At 44.0% G+C, this 19,613-nt stretch overlaps 1 protein-coding gene and 1 long non-coding RNA gene across 6 annotated transcripts in view; one reads left to right on the forward strand and one right to left on the reverse strand.

Moving 5' to 3' along the window:
* Window positions 1-784: 784 nt before the first annotated feature.
* Window positions 785-19,613, reverse strand: part of LOC130283981 (up-regulator of cell proliferation-like) — a 50,973-nt gene continuing 32,144 nt past the window's right edge. For 4 of the 5 annotated variants that reach the window (XM_056533828.1, XM_056533831.1, XM_056533830.1 and 1 more), the window contains one exon: window positions 785-6,072. In XM_056533828.1, the coding sequence (XP_056389803.1) occupies window positions 1,595-6,072 (4,478 nt within the window). In that variant the 3' untranslated portion in view covers window positions 785-1,594. Of the gene's footprint in view, window positions 6,073-6,192; window positions 6,452-19,613 lie in introns of those variants that run through there. The other variant, XM_056533833.1, reaches the window with a different exon arrangement.
* Window positions 7,193-19,613, forward strand: part of LOC130283998 (uncharacterized) — a 38,453-nt gene continuing 26,032 nt past the window's right edge. The window contains exons 1-2 of the long non-coding RNA XR_008846897.1: window positions 7,193-7,294; window positions 11,021-11,164. This is a non-coding gene — a long non-coding RNA (uncharacterized LOC130283998). The remainder of the gene's footprint in view (window positions 7,295-11,020; window positions 11,165-19,613) is intronic.

Genomic DNA, 19,613 nt, shown 5'->3' on the forward strand with positions numbered 1-19,613 from the left:
TTTTTGACCGCCATTAACGTCCGTTTTTGTAACGGAGCTTAACGGGAATCATAACGGGCACAGAGGATCCCATTCACTTGAATGGGATTCTGTGACGTCCATTATTGTTGCCATTATTCCACCGAATAGCGGGATAAAAAGATGTCACAAGCAAAGATTTTTCTCCCGCTATCTTCTAACGGCCGGACACAAATGGCAGTGTGAAAGGAGCCTTAGCCAGTCACTGACCTCAGAGGTTACCCACTTAGCAGGCATTTTCTGCAGGGCTGAGATATCAGAGAAAGAGTGGAGGAGCAGGGATTGGACTCCATTAAATAGGCAAATGACTTCACAATTTTTGTATTATTAAAGCACCTTAATTCAGTTGTAAAAAAAATATATATGTCATACTGAAATATCCCTTTCAGAAGATAATACACTTTACTGTAAAAATGTGTTCATGTTTCTCCACTATTCATCCCTGTAGATGATTCTCATGAATGTTGGTCGACGACTTCTTGTCTGAACTGTGCGTAAGACCAGATCGTGATGTGGACTTCACTGTGACCAGCGTCATCCTCAGTTAGAAGTCACCATCTAAGTAAATCCCCTTTCACACTGCCATTGCTCCCCGCTGAGTATGGCCGTCAAAGTCTCTTTCTTTTTTTCCATTAACGACCGTTCTCATAACGGGGAGCAATGGCAAACAACTGGTCCCGGCGTCTCCCATTTACTAGAGTCAGCACAGGCTGTTATTTTTCTTCCGTTATTCGGCCCGGTTCTCCCAGCGGCCATCACACTGCCGTGTACTAACTGTAGTGTGAAAGGGGCCTAATAAATTCTAGGAGTAAAAATGGGGGTAAATCCCAAGTGGACACCACACGTTAACTTCCAGGAGAACAAGAAGGAGAAGATTCCACACGTTCACCCAGATAAAACTCAGTTTAATCATAATGTACACATATAATCATGGCAAATCTGGTTGTATAGGTAAAAGGTATTACTGGTCATTACTATTTATCATAATTTTAGGGTTACCCAGTGCTTAGGGTGGAAGGAAACAGGGTGGGATCTCAGAACATTGGGACCAGCACCATCGGAAAGGCACCGTTGGTGCCTTTCAGATGGTGCTGGTCCAAATGTTCTGAGCTTTTTTTGTTCTACATCTCGGCACACAAGATGTGCCCTCAGTGGCCATTTTTTGACTCAGCGGTACTGAGTCGGCATGGGGAACAGAAAGCTCTGAGCAGCAATACTAGCACGGCAGGGTATCAGCGACAGATGAGCATTTTTTTTTTTTTACTGTCACCCCGAGCACTTTGTCATGTAAATAATTTTTGACATATAACCCAAGTAGGACAAATTATAAGATAATCAGGAAAAAGAAGTAGAGACATTTTATAATAAAGTGTTTTGGGGGGTATTTTTTGCTCTCCTACTTTATCGTCCTTCACTTTGTTCGAAAAAAGAAAAGACCTGACTTGGCTGCCATATTTCATCCTGGTGAGAACATATGTATCTATTAGAGCGGTGGCTTTATATATAGTGCCGGCAGGATGATTACAGGACAGATATATAATTGCAGAGTAGCGATTACCGCTGAAGGTGACTCAGATCATTGCAAAGTTACCTTCAGGCTGGTTATAGCTTCATGGCGAGTTATTTTGTACCAGTCTTCTGGGATTTTTGCTGGGTTTGTTCCATAATGTTTGGCAAATGACTCATTAAACTCTATTAAGACAAACTTCCAGTAGTTTGAGGCATTGGCAGCCATGTCGGGATAGATGGCCCAGTCTGGGTAATGGGACCTGTAATCCTTGTAAGGATGAGGCTTCCAAGTTGTGTCCTTATTGCTAAAACTCTTATTTGAGATGACATTTGTAGAACATATAGAATGGTCCAGAACATTGGTCGGCTCATCTGTATGTTGCCCAAGTCCCTGAGGTCGGTGAAGAGAAGTAAAGTGCTCCTTGTGGTCAGCTCCTCCAGCTTCACAGGGGGCTTTACAGAATGGACACTGCTGCCCACATCCAATGAGCTTCTTGAAGAGCTCCTCCTGAGGCTTCAATGTCAGCTGTGAAAGTATTGACTTTATACTCATTGAGTTCATCTGCAGCTGGATTTCATCTTGTACATAACCAAGATACAACTCAACATCCTCGGCAAACGATTTGACATTCAGATTACTCTGGAACAAGACAACTTTCATGTCGGACTTGGAAATGACAAGATCTTTGTCTAAAATATGACAAAACTTCACTAAAAACTCGTTAAGGTTTCTGGAAGAGATAAGTGTTGGATGAGTGAGGGTTTGTTGCACTTTGGCCATTACAGAATGGAGGGTTCTTACTTGTAGAACTTGGATACGTCTTTTGTAATGTTCGGCAATGTAGGTTGAGATCCAACTTTTGAGAAAACTCTCATAATCATTGATATAATCTATATACTGATCCCAAGAGTTTTCCTTCAGCAACTTTTCGAGAATCACTAGCTGTAAATGTTTCCGACTCTTGAATTCTTCTGGGCCACCGGTCTGTAGGACGTCATCTATTATCTCCTTACCGAGACACTTGTTGATGTGATCAGTGATGGCCGGCTTCACACATAGTTCACAGAATTGTTTGGCTTTCCTTCGACAGTCGTCCCTTTTTTCATACATGTTTTTGAAGACAGAGTAGTAGTGAGGCTTCAGCGTCTCCAGGCAGGTCCTTGGATCATTTTTTTGTACAAAGTCCTCATGCATCTTCTGGAATTTAAAGGCTGCACTTCCAAAGATGTGAAGTTTAAGATCTAACTCAAAGAGTTTCGTAATGTTAGGATATTGGAAGTTTCGTCTCCTCAGTCTTTTATCGATCAATGACAGCAACTCCTCAGCATACAAGGCATTAAAGTCTTCTTTGGTGCCAGTAACTTCTTCAACATGTTTGTTACATTCGTGAATTAAGGAGGTGGTAAGTTCATTCAAATGCTTGATGTCTTCAGGAGAATAGCTAGAATGATCCTTGTTTTTCAGATCAAAGTTGCTATCCTTATATTTGTTGAGGTTATGGAGCCACTCCATGATCACACCATCATCACAATCCATGTTCCTTTTTAAGTGTGGAATTATTTCACGGCCAACATGGCGTGTTTCTAGTTTACTTAGTCGTAAAGTGGAAAGAGTTTTATCCCACATCGCCTCAAATTCTTCATTCAGAGTATCACTGTTCCCCACATATTCAGCATTTTTCCTTCTTTCCATCATCATTTCTGCTATTCTTTCTTCCATTATGTCAATATATTGGGCCTGCATGGCTTGAATCTGGGATTTATCTTTCTGGATACGAATAGTCTTCTCACACTTATCATGAAGAACATTTTCAAGTTGTTTCCTGAGATACTTCACACTTCTGATAAAGTCTTCTCGAAACATCTCCAGAAGATGAGCATTCTCAAAATCATTCTCAAAATATTCCTCCAGACATCGTTCCATGGCTGTCTCCTCCTTGTCTAATAGCTGATACATATCATTTTGGAGTTTGTTCCATAAATCTGCACTTATTTTCTCATAGGGTAAATTATAGATGAAAGTTTCTGTCTCCATCATCCATCTGTGAATGTTTTTCTGAAATGTCCATTCCCAATCTGCATAGTGAAGACAGAGCTGGTTATAGGCCTCACTGACCAAATGGTTTCTAAAGCTGAAGACAAATTTCTCATGTTTTACCGCATCCCACAGACTTTTTATCCATTCTGTAAATTCTCTAATATTTGGAGGTTTTCTGGCCATTGACTGTAAGGATCTGAGTGTCGATTGTTTCAGCTCACTAACCGTTTCACTGTACCCAGTGTTTACAGAGGCCATAGGTGGTATCCCATACCATAACCCAGGAATGTACCAAGAATCTCTTTCAATATCACAAGAGATAATGTCTGAAAAATGATTCACATCACTTCTTTTCTCCATTCTAGCTGCTACTTTTGCCATTTCACTCAACTGTTCCAGAAATTTCTGTCTGGCGTTCCTGTTCTTCACATGAGCGGACACATCACTCACATTTTGGTGAACAAACTGGCAGCTGGATTTCTTGCCTATTCCTTTCATTCTAAGAAACGCATGGACCACAATCTGTAAAATATCTTTCATTTCTTCTACATTTTCCATGGCCATGTTGACTATGGTGATGTCACTTAATCCAACTACAACTGTGGCCAATTCATTGTCGTGTTCATAACTGTTCTCCAGAGAAGCCAGATCCAAGGACTTCAGTCCTTCAGTGTCAATGACTAGAATGAAGTCACAACTAAGTTCTTCTTCAAAGGTATTTGCATTAATAAGAGTCATGAAGGCTCCTCGTGTGCATCGTCCACTGGCCACAGGGAACTGTAGACCAAACATGGTGTTCAGAAGGGTGGACTTCCCGGTACTCTGCACTCCCAGCACAGTTATCACTCTCACCCTACATTGTCCTCCGGTCTTCTTATCCAGCTCAGTCAGGACATCAGTTATCCACTGTAAGGGAATATTGGAGGCATCTCCATCAATCAGCTCCAATGGGAACCCATCCAACAAGACGTCAGCAGCTATTCCTGGCAAATCAATGAGCTTTCCTTCTTTTTTCAAGTGTATTTCATAAAACTGTCCCAACTCACGTATAAAATGTTCTACACCCAATGAACTATCTGCTATTTTCTGGTCGATTTTTTGGAGATCATGTTCAGTTGTTGATGAACTTCTGCATTTAAGTTTGTATTTGTTCTGTAATTCTCTGAGATGATGTCTTCCTTCTGTGTCCAGAAGTATTTTCAGCCATTTCAGAAATAATTTCCTTTTCAATAAAGAAGACATCATCAATGCTTCTCGGAATTTCCCCATGCCCCGTGTCAGACTGTGCCTCCCCTGCAGCTCTTGGAGTTTCACTAGTTTTGCCTGGAGCTCAGATTTATATTCTTCCACATCCCGGTCACCTAATTCTCTCATTCTACATATTTCCTTCTCTATTTTAGATATCTGTTTCCAGAACTTTCCCTGTAGTTTCATTGTTTCCTCCTTATATTGATTTATATCTTTTATTTCATCTGTAATTTCTTTGGCTTTTGCTTTAGTTTCTTGGCATTCTGGGGAATTCTCATCAACATGGATATTGCGTTTTGTGGCTTCCTTTGCAATTTCCTCTAGATTAAATGTTTCTTTAACTTTTGGAAGTATCTCTTTCATTGCTGATCGTATTCTCTTTACCACGTTGGAGTCATTGAGGCGTTTATTCTTAACTAAAGTATTTTGTCTTGGGAGAACTTCGATGAGAGATTTCATGTTGTCAGCATTTATGTCTCCTTCTCTTATATTTAGAATGAAGAAAACATTTGCCTCCTTCTGTAAACTTGATAGCAGGTTGTGCTGGTTCTTGTTAATGTCCTCAATAAATATAAACATACCGGATGATACGCTTCTTAGGAACCTGAACTGTTCCTGATTGGACTCAAGGTCTCCTCGTAGATTCATAACAGCAATGGGATCGGGAAAAACATCTAAGTGTTCATTTCCAGTTGGAAGATACCAAAATATTTCCACAAGTCCCTCAGAGTGTTTCCTAGGAATATTCCCACCAGGCAGGTCTCCATGCACAAAGAAGTTATGGTTCTGTTGAGATGGACTTAAGACTTGGTTCAGATATCGAGATTTAGAAATGTTGCAAGAACCAAGTCTAACAAAAGAGAATATGGGCATGGGGACATTGACTATATTGTCTTCCTTATAATCTCTACTCTTGATCAAACAGTGAGGTCTCCATCTCTTCACAATATCTCTCATTGACCACAACATGAAGGTGAAGTCTTGTTCGACAGGTGAAGAGAGAAGCAGAGGGACAGCAAATTGGCACATGGACATTTTATAAACAATCTGCTGTCGTAAAATCATATCTGAACGATGCAGGAGGCCACACAGAACATCTAGAGGGTTAAAGGGCGCCGATGACCGCATGTCACTCTTTTTGCATTCTTCTTCATCTGAATCCCAAAATGCATCTTCAATCTCCCCATTTTCTTGAAGAGTATTTCTGGCCGAGACATCCAGAGCCATTAACTTCTGAAGAAGAGTTCTTTGTGATGATTCTTGAAAAAGCAAAAATTAAAAAAAGATATTGAATTAATAAAAATAAATCTAAGTAAGGGCATAGCTATTTATAAAAATGACAAATTCAATGTATTATCTCTAGGACAAATTCTACTTACTTGACCTTACAGCAGTCTGAGGCTGCACCACTGAGATAACCTGTTAAACGTGTCAGATGTAGCGTTGTCATGGAGACTCCATGTAGATCTAACTCTCTGTCCACATCGATGTCTACATGCTGCCGGCCTGAATAGTGGCACTTCTGACTGTATACATGGGGACATTCATGTATCTATTGATTTACATTCACAGAATGTTTTCCTGACATCACTGCCCACAACAGAAATCACACGACATGACCTGTAGCCATCAGAATATGTCAGTGGTGCAGCCTCAGGCAATGAGCCTGTTATACAAAATGACTAAATCTCAGCTAAGAAGTAAAGGAAATAGTGTGTAATAGCCCCATAGTCATTTAAAGGGGTACTCTGCCCTAGACATCTTATCCCCTATGCAAAGGATAGGGGATAAGATGTCTCACCATGGGGGTCCCGCCGTTGGGGACCCCCGCAATCTTGTATTTGCCACCCACCTGTTTGAGCAGCATGCCGCGGTGCCAGCTCACAAACAGCCAGTTGGCGACCACAGGGTCGGAGTATCGGAGCATCGTGATGTCACGACTCAGCCCGTCACGCCCCCTCCCATAGACTTACATAGTGGGGGCGGGGGGTGACGTCACACGGGGGCCGAGTCGTGACATCACGATACTCCGGCCCCATGGTCGCCACCCGGCTGTTTGTGAGCTGGCACTGCAGCGTGCTGCTCAAACAGGTGGGTGGCGAATACAAGATTGCGGGGGTCCCCTGCGGCGTGGTGAGACATCTTATCCACTATCCTTTGGATAGGGGATAAGATGTCTCAGGGCCGGAGTACCCCTTTAACAGTCATACACATTATTCTTTATGGTGGAGATTTATCAAAACCTGTGCAGAGAAACAGTTGTCCAGTTGCCCATAGCAACCAATCAGATTGCTGCTTTCAACTTCGACTGATAGCAGCGATCTGATTGGTTGCTATGGGCAACTGGACAAGTGTTTCTCTGCACAGGTTTTGATAAATCTCCACCAATATGTATGATACGAAAGCAGATTGGTTCTACGAGATAGAAATCGGACCAATCAGGTGGAATACATTGTTCATGGTCAATGAGCTGTAATAAAGGTAATGGCATTCTGGGTGACCAACTAAAGGCTTTAAATGAGTACGGTCAGCCCCTGACCGATCGAGAGAACGAGATGGGAAAATGTTGTCATGTGACCAGGACGGACCCATAATGTACCGTATTTTTCGCCGTATAAGACGCACTTTTTCATCCCCAAAACTGGGGGGAAAAAGTCGGTGCATCTTATACGGCGAATACACCCCAATCGCGGCGGTCCCTGCGGCCATCAACGGTCGGGACCCGCGGCTAATACAGGACATCACCGATCGCGGTGATGCCCTGTATTAACCCTTCAGACGTGGCGATCAAAGCTGACTGCCGCGTCTGAAGCGAAAGTGACACTAACCCGGCTGTTCAGCGATTTCACCGCGGCGGTCCCGAACAGCCCGACTGAATAGCCAGGATAGTGCTTACAGGACACCGGGGGGGACCTTACCTGCCTCCTCGGTGTCTTCTCCGTTCAGGGATCCCCTGTATGGCCGGCGCTCTCCTTCCTCCTCATCACGTCGTCGCGTACGTGCGTCGGCGTGCGTAACAACGTGATGGCGGCGACGGAGAGCGAGGATACCCGGCCAGCAGCAGAGACGTTCCGGAGCGACGGGGACAGAGATGGAGCGACATCCAGGGCAGCGGTGACGGGTCCGGAGCGGCGGGGACACGTGAGTATTACCTCCTATGCAGTGGTATTCAATCTGCGGACCTCCAGATGTTGCAAAACTACAACTCCCAGCATTCCCGGACAGCCGTTGGCTGTCCGGGCATGCTGGGAGTTGTAGTTTTGCAACATCTGGGAGGTCCGCAGGTTGAAGACCACTATTGGGTTCAAAATCTTTATTTTTTTTAGATTTTACAAATATAAATTGGGTGCGTCTTATACGCCGGTGCGTCTTATAGGGCGAAAAATACGGTAAGTCTATATCTCTACTATTTCCCCGAGAGGACTCAATGAAGAGTAGAAACTAATATTTAAATCATTGAATCCATTTTATCAAATCAAAAGAGCTAATCCGGAATATAACAAAATACAACAAATATCTGATCGCTGGAGCCTTTTTTGAATATAATAAAATAAAGTAAAAACACAAAATAGGAGCAAGAATATAAAATCTATAAATAACAATTAGAAAGAAAAAGATACAAGATCAGCTGATCATTTTCAGGAGATATGAATCCTGTATGTCGGACAACTATTTATTCATCTATTCGTGCAATAAAGGGGTTCTCCGCCCCTAGACATCTCATCCCCTATACAAAGAATAGAGGATAAGATGTCTGATTGTAGGGGTCCCGGCACTGGGGACCCCCCACAATCTTGGCTGAACTTCGCTCAGTGCCGAATGACTGGCAATGAGGGGCGGAGGCTCGTGATGTCACGGCCACGCCCCCTCAATGCAAGTCTATGGGAGGGGGCGTGACAGCCAATACGCCCCCTCCCATAGACTTGCATTGAGGGGGCGTGGCCATGACATCACAAGCCTTCGGAGCTCTACCTGGCGCTGTAAACGAACGCCGGGTGCAGCAGGGAGATCGTGGGGGTCCCCCACAATATAAGATGTCTAGGGGCAGAGTACCACTTTAAGTATTTTTCGGTAAGTCATTCAACTGTATTTATAGGCATTGTAAGTTATTCTAAGATTGTAATGGTCTATTTTAGTATATGCAATGCTAGTTTTACCCTCACAATATGGTCTTAAATTATCATTCATATATATATATATATCTTTAATATGGAATATTAGTCTCATCTTTTTGGACATATGTGGATTGTACTATGACCTAACTTAAAGGGGTACTCCGGTGGAAAACGTTTTTTTTTTTTTTTTTTTTTAAATCAACTGGTGCCAGAAAGTTAAACAGATTTGTAAATGACTTCTATTAAAAAATATTTTCCCTTCCAGTACTTTTTAGCAGTTGTATGCTACAGAGGAAATTATTTTCTTTCTGAATTTTGTCTTGTCCACAGTGCTCTCTGCTGACACCTGATGCCCGTGTCAGGAACTGTCCAGAGCAGCATAAGTTTGCTATGGGGATTTTCTCCTGCTCTGGACAGTTCCTGATACGGGCATCAGGTGTCAGCAGAGAGCACTGTGGACAAGACAAAAAAGAAATGAAAAAAGAAAAGGATTTCCTCTGTAGAATACAGCAGCTAAAAATATTTTTTTATAGAAGTCATTTACAAATCTGTTTAACTTTAAAGCACCAGTTGATTTAAAAAAAATAAAATAAATGTTTTCCACCGGAGTACCCCTTTAAACATATATCTCTGTATGTTGTTATACATATATTTATATCATTTCAAAGCCTTCACTAGTATAATACCTTCTGTGTTTACAGCATTCTCTGCTCTTAAATCCCTGGTACTGCCATCCCTGGACATGCTGGGACTTCTAGTCATCATCAGTTCTCTCTACTCTTAGCCCATTAACACTAATGAGGTATAGCTGAGGGTCAATTAGGTGACCTTTGAGAAGTCGCCAGTTGTTGTTAGTGTTGACAGCTGCTGCCATTAATCCCTCCACCAGAGTCACGGCTTCAATCATAAAATCCTAGCGCATACCCGCTGGTTGTGTATCTAGGCATGGCACCTTTTTAACTCTTTATTCCTCTGACTCTAATTATTTGTATTGATTAGGCTGGGTTTACACTATGTTTTGTTTATACGGGGACCAGATCCTGCTGGGGAAAGTGAAATCCAGCGCTCCCGTATCCCAGCTGGACCTGGCCCGTATCTCATGTGAATGAATCGACCAAAGTCAGATTGTGACTCTGTTCGGCTCATTTTTGCCCCGTTTCGGGTTTTCTGACCGGACCTTAAAAGGTACCTCTCATCAAAAAAACTTTTGATATATTATAGATTAATGTACGCAGAATAACTTTACAATTGCATGTTATTAAAAAATCTGCTTCTTTCTATTTAATTTTCCACTTTGAAGAAATGACCACTAGGGGTCTCCCTACCAGTCCTGGCAGCAAGCATTTCAGACTCATGCTGGAGTCCTAAACACTACGAGCTGCCAGTCTTCTTTGTTCACAAAGGAGAACACTCGGAGCTGCCAGCCTGCTTTGTTCACAGCCTGTTTGGCTGTGAACAAAGCAGGCTGGCAGCTCTAAGTGTTTAGGACTCCAGCATGAGTCAGAAATGCTTGCTGACAGGACTGATCGGGAAAAATACAATAGAAAGAAGCATATTTTTCATTAACATGCTATTGGAAAGTTATTCAACATTCATTAATCTAAAATATATCAAAAGTTTATTTGATGAGAGGTCCCCTTTAAACCATGGTATACTGCGGTTTTAGGTCAGGTCACAAAACCAGATACGGGGCAAAAATGACCCGACTGGAGTCACTATCTCTCTTTGGTTGGTTCATTCAAATGAATGAGATACGGACCGGGTCCTGCTGGGATATGGGAGCGCACAGTTTTCACTCCCCCCCCCCCCACCCCCAGCTGGATTCTGTCCCCCGTATAGTGGAAACATAGTGTGCACCCAGCCTTACACATAGTGCAAGCTACATTTTTATGGATGTCAAAAACATTCTATGTTCATTTAAGTCGTCACATTTTTATTAATTGACAAGTAATTATTTCGAAGTATTCTGTAACTTGTGATGTTTTTCCGGTCTTGTGACCTACAGTACCTTTCACCCGGGTGCTAAAAATCCTGTGGGTTTTAAATATGTTTGCGATTGTTTTGTTTCTTTTGTATACATTGCCTGACAAAGAATTCGGACTGGACTCGAAAAATTTCTGCTGCAATAATCGCCAATAAATTGAAGTGGTTTATTTAAACTACCTCGGGCACGGAATATACTTCTTGAACTACCTGAGAGGGGAAGCGCCGATACTAGCAAAAGTCCAATTTTTAGGTTAGTATCTTTTTTCTAACTAATTTCTTTTGGCCTACAGAATATCTTGGTTTTATAAAGAGCAGAGAGTGGACATGGTGCAGGCAAACCAACAGGTTATCTTGATACCTTAGGTCGGCACAATTAAAACAATACCCAATTTTGCATCATGTTTTGCTAATGTTAAAAATTCTAAAAAATGTAGATTTTTTTTTTTAAATTGGCAGCTGCAGGTCATGCTCAGAATACAAGTGTCAAGAGATTGTGCCAGGCCTCGGCATGCCTGCCTCCTCCCTCCACCCCTCTCTGCTTCAACTGATTGACAAAGGCACAGTGATGGAAGCCAAGCCCTGTACACCAATCATGTAGGATGGGAGGAAGGGAGGAGGCAGGCATGCTATGGGGAAAAAAAACACCTGTATGTTCTGTGGCACCAGTCATCTTCTTCCCAGGGGATACAGAGATTTGCTTCTCGGTTAACTAATTCTAATGGCTATGCATTATTCTATTTGCATAACAATACAGCCAAGATAACACATGCTATATACTGTCCAGCATTGTTAAAATGTATTACATTTATTAGAATCCTTATGGATTAAAACCACCACTAGGGGGAGCTCACTTTAGCCTGTTGTATACAGCTCCATTAGAACCACCACTAAATCTGAGTGCAGTGAGCTCTCATTGGTAGTGGATACAGATTATATATATATATATATATATATATATATATATATATATATTTCTCACCTTTTTCTTGAGGATTCCACAAGAATCATCATGTCCTGGTTGAACATCAATAGATACAAAATGCGTATTAGGGGCAGGGGGAACAATTTTTTGGGCATCTTGTGTTGGTTTACATAGAACATTTGTACCTGAGAAAAGATAAAACAGAGAATCACTTAATATGTTATCTGGGTATAGTGGGTTAGGTTAGATCAGAGCACTGTATGGCGGGTTTAGTATACTCACTGCATGTACTCAATTGTTCGGTAATCAATTCCATAGTAAAAGCCAATAAATGGAATAATCTAGAGCAGTGTTTCACAATTGCAGTTCTCAAGTGCCCCCCAACAGGTCATGTTTTCAGGATTTCCTTAGGCTGGGTTCACATATGTCCGGTGTCCGGCAGCCTAAATCTCGATGCAACTGATGCCACAACTGATGACAACTTGTCATCAGTTGTATGGCATCCGGCGTCCATTGTTTCTGGGCAACGGACAGGGGAATGCATCAAGCTGCATCAAAATTGAGACGCTGGATGATTGTGAACTGTCCCATCCAAATGAATGGGATCAGTATAAGCATCAGTTTCCCTCCGGTGCACGCCAGAGGGAAACTGTGCTAGACACCGTACATATGTGAACCCAGCCTTAGTCTTTCACGGGTTATATAATTCTGGTCAGTGCATCAGGTATCACCACAATTATATCACCTGTGAAAGACCAAGAAAATCCTGAAAACATGACCTGTTGGGGGGACTTGAGGACCGCGCTTGAGAAACACTGTTCTAGACCATGTAATGAATGCTGAGGCTACGAACGCTCATCCGCACTATAATAGCCCCATGTAAAAGGACCTTTATTATCACATTAAATAAATGTTACAAAAGTTTATTTAGTGAGTTCCAATGCCTGCATGATGGAAATAAAATAAACTTTCACATCTTTTTCAAATGATAACGCTTCAGAACAATGGACAATAAGAGATAACAGAAGTGATGGTGAGGTCCCACCTGTATGTTCTCCATTGACTGTGACATCTTCTGAGGATTTTGTTCTTTCTGGAGATGTGTATCCATGATCATCAGGAATCATTGTATCTTTTTTCTTCTGGACACAATCTCGTATCTCGTAATTCTTCTTTATTTGTTTCTGTAAATTAATGTCAAAACATCATATGAAATTTACACTGATCCACAACCCAATGAATCTGAAGATGATTGTGAGGTTTACACTTCACTCAAATGGTGTCGTACCAGACAAGTCATAATGACCAACAGTAAATAAAGATACCAGATTCATCTAGTATGTGATGGAGCTTTATATGACAGCATGTTCGGGTGTGCTAAACTAAGAGCAGAGAGAGGACATGTTTTGGTCTCATAGCCACAGAGCAGAGAGGAAATGTCCTGGTCTCATAGACACAGAGCGAGGAGAGGACATGTCCTGGTCTCATAGACACAAAGCGAGGAGAGAAAATGTCCTGGTCTCATAGACACAGAGCGAGGAGAGGACATGTCCTGGTCTCATAGACACAGAGTGGGGAGAGGACATGTCCTGGTCTCATAGACACAGAGCGAGGAGAGGACATGTCCTGGTCTCATAGACACAGTGGGGAGAGGACATGTCCTGGTCTCATAGACACAGAGCGAGGAGAGGACATGTCCTGGTCTCATAGACACAGAGCGAGGAGAGGACATGTCCTGGTCTCATAGACACAGAACGGAGAGGAAATGTCCTGGTCTCATAGCCACAGAGCAGAGAGGAAATGTCCTGGTCTCATAGACACAGTGGGGAGAGGACATGTCCTGGTTTCATAGACACAGAGCGAGGAGAGAAAATGTCCTGGTCTCATAGACACAGAGCGAGGAGAGGACATGTCCTGGTCTCATAGACACAGAGCGGGGAGAGGACATGTCCTGGTCTCATAGACACAGAACAGAGAGGAAATGTCCTGGTCTCATAGACACAGAGCGGGGAGAGGACATGTCCTGGTCTTATAGACACAGAACAAGGAGAGGACATGTCCTGGTCTCATAGAAACAGAGCGGGGAGAGGACATGTCCTGGTCTTATAGACACAGAACAAGGAGAGGACATGTCCTGGTCTCATAGAAACAGAGCGGGGAGAGGACATGTCCTGGTCTCAAAGACACAGAGCGGGGAGAGGAAATGTCCTGGTCTCATACAAACAGTGGGGAGAGGACATGTCCTGGTCTCATAGACACAGAGCGGGGAGAGGACATGACCTGGTCTTATAGACACAGAGCGAGGAGAGGACATGTCCTGGTCTCATAGACACAGAGCGAGGAGAGGACATGTCCTGGTCTCATAGACACAGAGCGGGGAGAGGACATGTCCTGGTCTCATAGACACAGAGCGAGGAGAAGACATGTCCTGGACTCATACATAGACACAGAGCAGGGAGAGGACATGTCCTGGTCTTATAGACACAGAGCGAGGAGAAGACATGTCCTGGTCTCATAGACACAGAGCGAGGAGAGGACATGTCCTGGACTCAAAGACACAAAGCGAGGAGAAGACATGTCCTGGTCTTATAGACACAGAGTGGGGAGAGGACATGTCCTGGTCTCAAAGACACAGAGCGGGGAGAGGAAATGTCCTGGTCTCATAGAAACAGTGGGGAGAGTGACATGTCCTTACCTTATAGACACAGAAAGGGGAGAGGACATGTCCTGGTCTCATAGACACAGAGCGGGGAGAGGACATGTCCTGGTCTCATAGACACAGAGCGAGGAGAGGACATGTCCTGGACTCAAAGACACAGAGCGGGGAGAGGACATGTCCTGGTCTTATAGACACAGAACAAGGAGAGGACATGTCCTGGTCTCATAGAAACAGAGCGGGGAGAGGACATGTCCTGGTCTCAAAGACACAGAGCAGGGAGAGGAAATGTCCTGGTCTCATAGAAACAGTGGGGAGAGGACATGTCCTGGTCTCATAGAAACAGAGCGGGGAGAGGACATGTCCTGGTCTCATAGACACAGAGTGGGGAGAGGACATGTCCTGGTCTTATAGACACAGAACAAGGAGGGGACATGTCCTGGTCTCATAGACACAGAGTGGGGAGAGGACATGTCCTGGTCTCATAGACACAGAGCGGGGAGAGGACATGTCCTGGTCTTATGGACACAGAGCGGGGAGAGGACATGTCCTGGTCTCATAGACACAGAGCGAGGAGAAGACATGTCCTGGTCTCATAGACACAGAGCGGGGAGAGGACATGTCCTGGTCTTATAGACACAGAGCGGGGAGAGGACATGTCCTGGTCTTATAGACACAGAAAAAGGAGGGGACATGTCCTGGTCTCATAGACACAGAGCGAGGAGAGGACATGTCCTGGTCTTGTTAAGGCGTGCGCTCCGGTCCCCCATCCCCGGACCGGAGCGTCCGCCCCCTCGGCCTTCTGACCCTGGATCACACTGACCGTGAGCTCCACTCACCTGGCTCCCCGCTCCTTGCACCGTCCTTCTCTGCCTCCCGGCATGCGCGGCCCGCTCTCTAGGGCGCGCGCGCGCTGCCTTCGGTAAATTTAAAGGGCAAGCGCACCGGTAATTGGTGCACTGGTTCCTCACTTCCCCTGCCTTCCCTATAAAAGGCACCTGCCCCTTCCTGCTCTTGCCGGATCTTTGTGCCCTAGTGCCTCTGAGAAAGCGTTCCCTATTGTGTGTATTGCCTTGCCTGTTGCCGAACCCGTTGCTACCGCCTACTCACCTGTGAACCCTTGCCGCCTGCCCTGACCTCTGCTACGTCCGACTACGCTCCTGCCTGCTCCCTGTGTACCACGCCTTATCAGCTGCCTGAGAGGTTCAGTTGCTACTGGAGGATACGACCTGGTGGTTACCGCCGCAGCAAGACCATCCCGCCTTGCGGTGGGCTCTGGTAAAAGCCAGTAACCTCTGGTACAACCCGCGCCATCGCCTCTCTGGTCCAGAGGATCCACTACCAGTCCTGCCAGTACGTGACAGGTCTTATAGACACAGAGCGGGGAGAGGACATGTCCTGGTCTTATAGACACAGAGCGGGGGAGAGGACATGACCTGGTCTCATAGACACAGAGCAAGGAGAGGACATGTCCTGGTCTTATAGACACAGAGCGAGGAGAGGACATGTCCTGGTCTCATAGACACAGAGCGGGGAGAGGACATGTCCTGGTCTCATAGACACAGAGCGAGGAGAGGACATGTCCTGGTCTCATAGACACAGAGCAGGGAGAGGACATGTCCTGGTCTCATAGGCACAGAGCGAGGAGAGGACATGTCCTGGTCTCATAGACACAGAGCAGGGAGAGGACATGTCCTGGTCTTATAGGCACAGAGTGGGGAGAGGAAATGTCCTGGTCTTATAGACACAGAGCGGGGAGAGGAAGTGTCCTGGTCTCATAGACACAGAGCGAGGAGAGGACATGTCCTGGTCTCATAGACACAGAGCGAGGAGAGGACATGTTCTGGTCTTATAGACACAGAGCAAGGAGGGGACATGTCCTGGTCTCATAGACACAGAGCGAGGAGGGGACATGTCCTGGTCTCATAGACACAGAGCGGGGAGAGAAAATGTCTTGGTCTCATAGACACAGAGCGAGGAGAGGACATGTCCTGGTCTTATAGACACAGAGCGAGGAGAGGAAATGTCTTGGTCTCATAGACACAGAGCGAGGAGAGGAAATGTCCTGGTCTTATAGACACAGAGCGGGGAGAGGACATGTCCTGGTCTCATAGACACAGAGCGGGGAGAGGACATGTCCTGGTCTTATAGACACAGAGCGAGGAGAGGACATGTCCTGGTCTCATAGACACAGAGCGGGGAGAGGACATGTCCTGGTCTCATAGACACAGAGCGGGGAGAGGACATGTCCTGGTCTTATAGACACAGAGCGAGGAGAGGACATGTCCTGGTCTCATAGACACAGAGCGGGGAGAGGACATGTCCTGGTCTTATAGACACAGAGCGGGGAGAGGACATGTCCTGGTCTCATAGACACAGAGCGGGGAGAGGACATGTCCTGATCTTATAGACACAGAGCGGGGAGAGGACATGTCCTGGTGTTATAGACACAGAGCGGGGAGAGGACATGTCCTGGTCTCATAGACACAGAGCGGGGAGAGAAGAGCATTCTTGTGATTGGTCGGTATGTGTGCTCTCTCGGGGACATGTCAAAATGTTTTCTTATTGACAAGTACACATTAACCCCTTAAGGACACATGACGTACTGGAACGTCATGTGTCCACTCCCGATCTATAACGCGGGGCCACGGCGTGGCCCCGCGTCATAGCGGTTCGGGCCCGGCCTCTAACAACGGCCGGGTACCCGTGGCTAATAGCGCGCGGCATTGATCGCTGTGCCGCGCGCTATTAACCCTTTAGACGCGGCGTTCAAAGTTGAACGCCGCGTCTAAAGTGAAACCGAAAGCATGCCGGCTAGCTCAGTGGGCTGTTCGGGATAGCCGCGGTGAAATCGCGGCATCCCGAACAGCTGACAGGACAGCGGGGAGGGCCCCTACCTGCCTCCTCGCTGTCCGATCGCCGAATGACTGCTCAGTGCCTGAGATCCAGGCATGAGCAGTCATGCGGCAGAATCATCGATCACTGGTTTCTTATGAGAAACCAGTGATCAATGTAAAAGATCAGTGTGTGCAGTGTTATAGGTCCCTATGGGACCTATAACACTGCAAAAAAAAAGTGCAAAAAAAAAGTGAATAAACATCATTTAACCCCTTCCCTATTAAAAGTTTGAATCACCCCCCTTTTCCCATAAAAGAAAAAACACAGTGTAAATAAAAATAAAAATAAACATAAATGGTATCGCCGCGTGCGGAAATGTCCGAATTATGAAAATATATCGTTAATTAAACCGCACGTCAATGGCGTGCGCGCAAAAAAATTCCAAAGTCCAAAATAGTGCATTTTTGGTCACTTTTTATATCATGAAAAAATGAATAAAAAGCGATCAATAAGTCCTATCAATGCAAAAATGATACCGTTAAAAACTTCAGATCACGGCGCAAAAAATGAGCCCTCATACCGCCCCATACACGGAAAAATAAAAAAGTTATAGGGGTCAGAAGATGACAATTTTAAACGTATAAATTTTTCTGCATGAAGTTATGATTTTTTCCAGAAGTGCAACAAATTCAAACCTGTATAAGTAGGGTATCATTTTAATCATATGGACCTACAGAATAAAGGTAAGGTGTCATTTTTACCGAAAAATGTACTACGTAGAAACGGAAGCCCCCAAAAGTTACAAAATGGCGTTTTTTTTTTTTCAATTTTGTCTCACAATGATTTTTTTTCCCGTTTCACCGTAGATTTTTGGGCACAATGACTGACGTCATTACAAAGTAGAATTGGTGGTGCAAAAAATAAGCCATCATATGGATTTTTAGGTGCAAAATTGAAAGAGTTATGATTTTTTAAAGGCAAGGAGCAAAAAACGAAAATGCAAAAACGGAAAAACCCCCGGTCCTTAAGGGGTTAAGCCTTAACATCTAATACATTGTCCTAAAATAATTGGAAGGAAAGTTTTACTGGACAAGTTACCGTAGTGTTTGACAATTGGACAACATTGGTCTTCACCTTCTTGTGATATTTCGTCTTTTTTCACTGGAGTTGATTCATTTTCTGTGAATAAGAAATGATTGATCCATCACTGCTTATAACAGAAATAACATTAATCCATCAGGAATATTACTGACTATCACAGACTAAGGGCCCTGTCAGACAGTTGCAGATAAGGCTTGATGAGTTATGGGACCCTTTATGTCATCATTGTTGGCCGCACATCACCTGTTTACACAGGGGGATTTGCGGCTGAAACAATGCAATCAGCCAGAGATCTAGAGTTTTCTCATTCCTCAAATTATCAGGTTTCCTACGAACACTAATTTTCCCAATAATCAACCTGTGTAAAAAGACCTTATATAAATAATATTAAATAAATATTTTAAAACCCAAGTTAAGAAGTTCCGAGATATTGTCACAATTTCAATGATGGAAAATGAAGTAAAGGTTTCCATGTTTCCTAAGGACGATAGAGAGATAGCAGAAGTGATGGTGAGGTCCTACCTGTATGTTCTCTCCTGACTGTGACATCTTCTAAGTCTATTGTTCTTCCTCTCTCTGGAGATGGGTACTGATGATCATCAGGACTTCTTGTATTTTCTCCTCTTGGACAAGTTCTCTCATCTCGTAATTCTAGATTTGTTTCTGTAAATTAACGTGAGAACATCATACAACATTTCCACAATGGTGAACTTTACACTGGTTTACACTGACCACCAAAGTATTCTGTAACTTGTGATGTTTTTCCGGTCTTGTGACCTACAGTACCTTTCACCCGGGTGCTAAAAATCCTGTGGGTTTTAAATATGTTTGTGATTGTTTTTGTTTCTTTTGTATACATTGCCTGACGAAGAATCCGGACTGGACTCGAAAAATTTCTGCTGCAATAATCTCCAATAAATTGAAGTGGTTTATTTAAACTACCTTGGGCACGGAATATACTTCTTGGAACTACCTGAGAGGGGAAGCGCCGATACTAGCAAAAGTCCAATTTTTTGGTTAGTCTCTTTTTTCTAACTAATTTCTTTTGGCCTACAGAATATCTTGGTTTTATAAAGAGCAGAGAGTGGACATCGTGCAGGCAAACCAACAGGTTATCTTGATACCTTAGGTCGGCACAATTAAAACAATACCCAATTTTGCATCATGTTTTGCCAATGTTAA

Source organism: Hyla sarda, chromosome 8 (assembly GCF_029499605.1).
Source record: "Hyla sarda isolate aHylSar1 chromosome 8, aHylSar1.hap1, whole genome shotgun sequence".
In the NCBI taxonomy this organism is placed as follows: Eukaryota; Metazoa; Chordata; class Amphibia; order Anura; family Hylidae; genus Hyla; species Hyla sarda.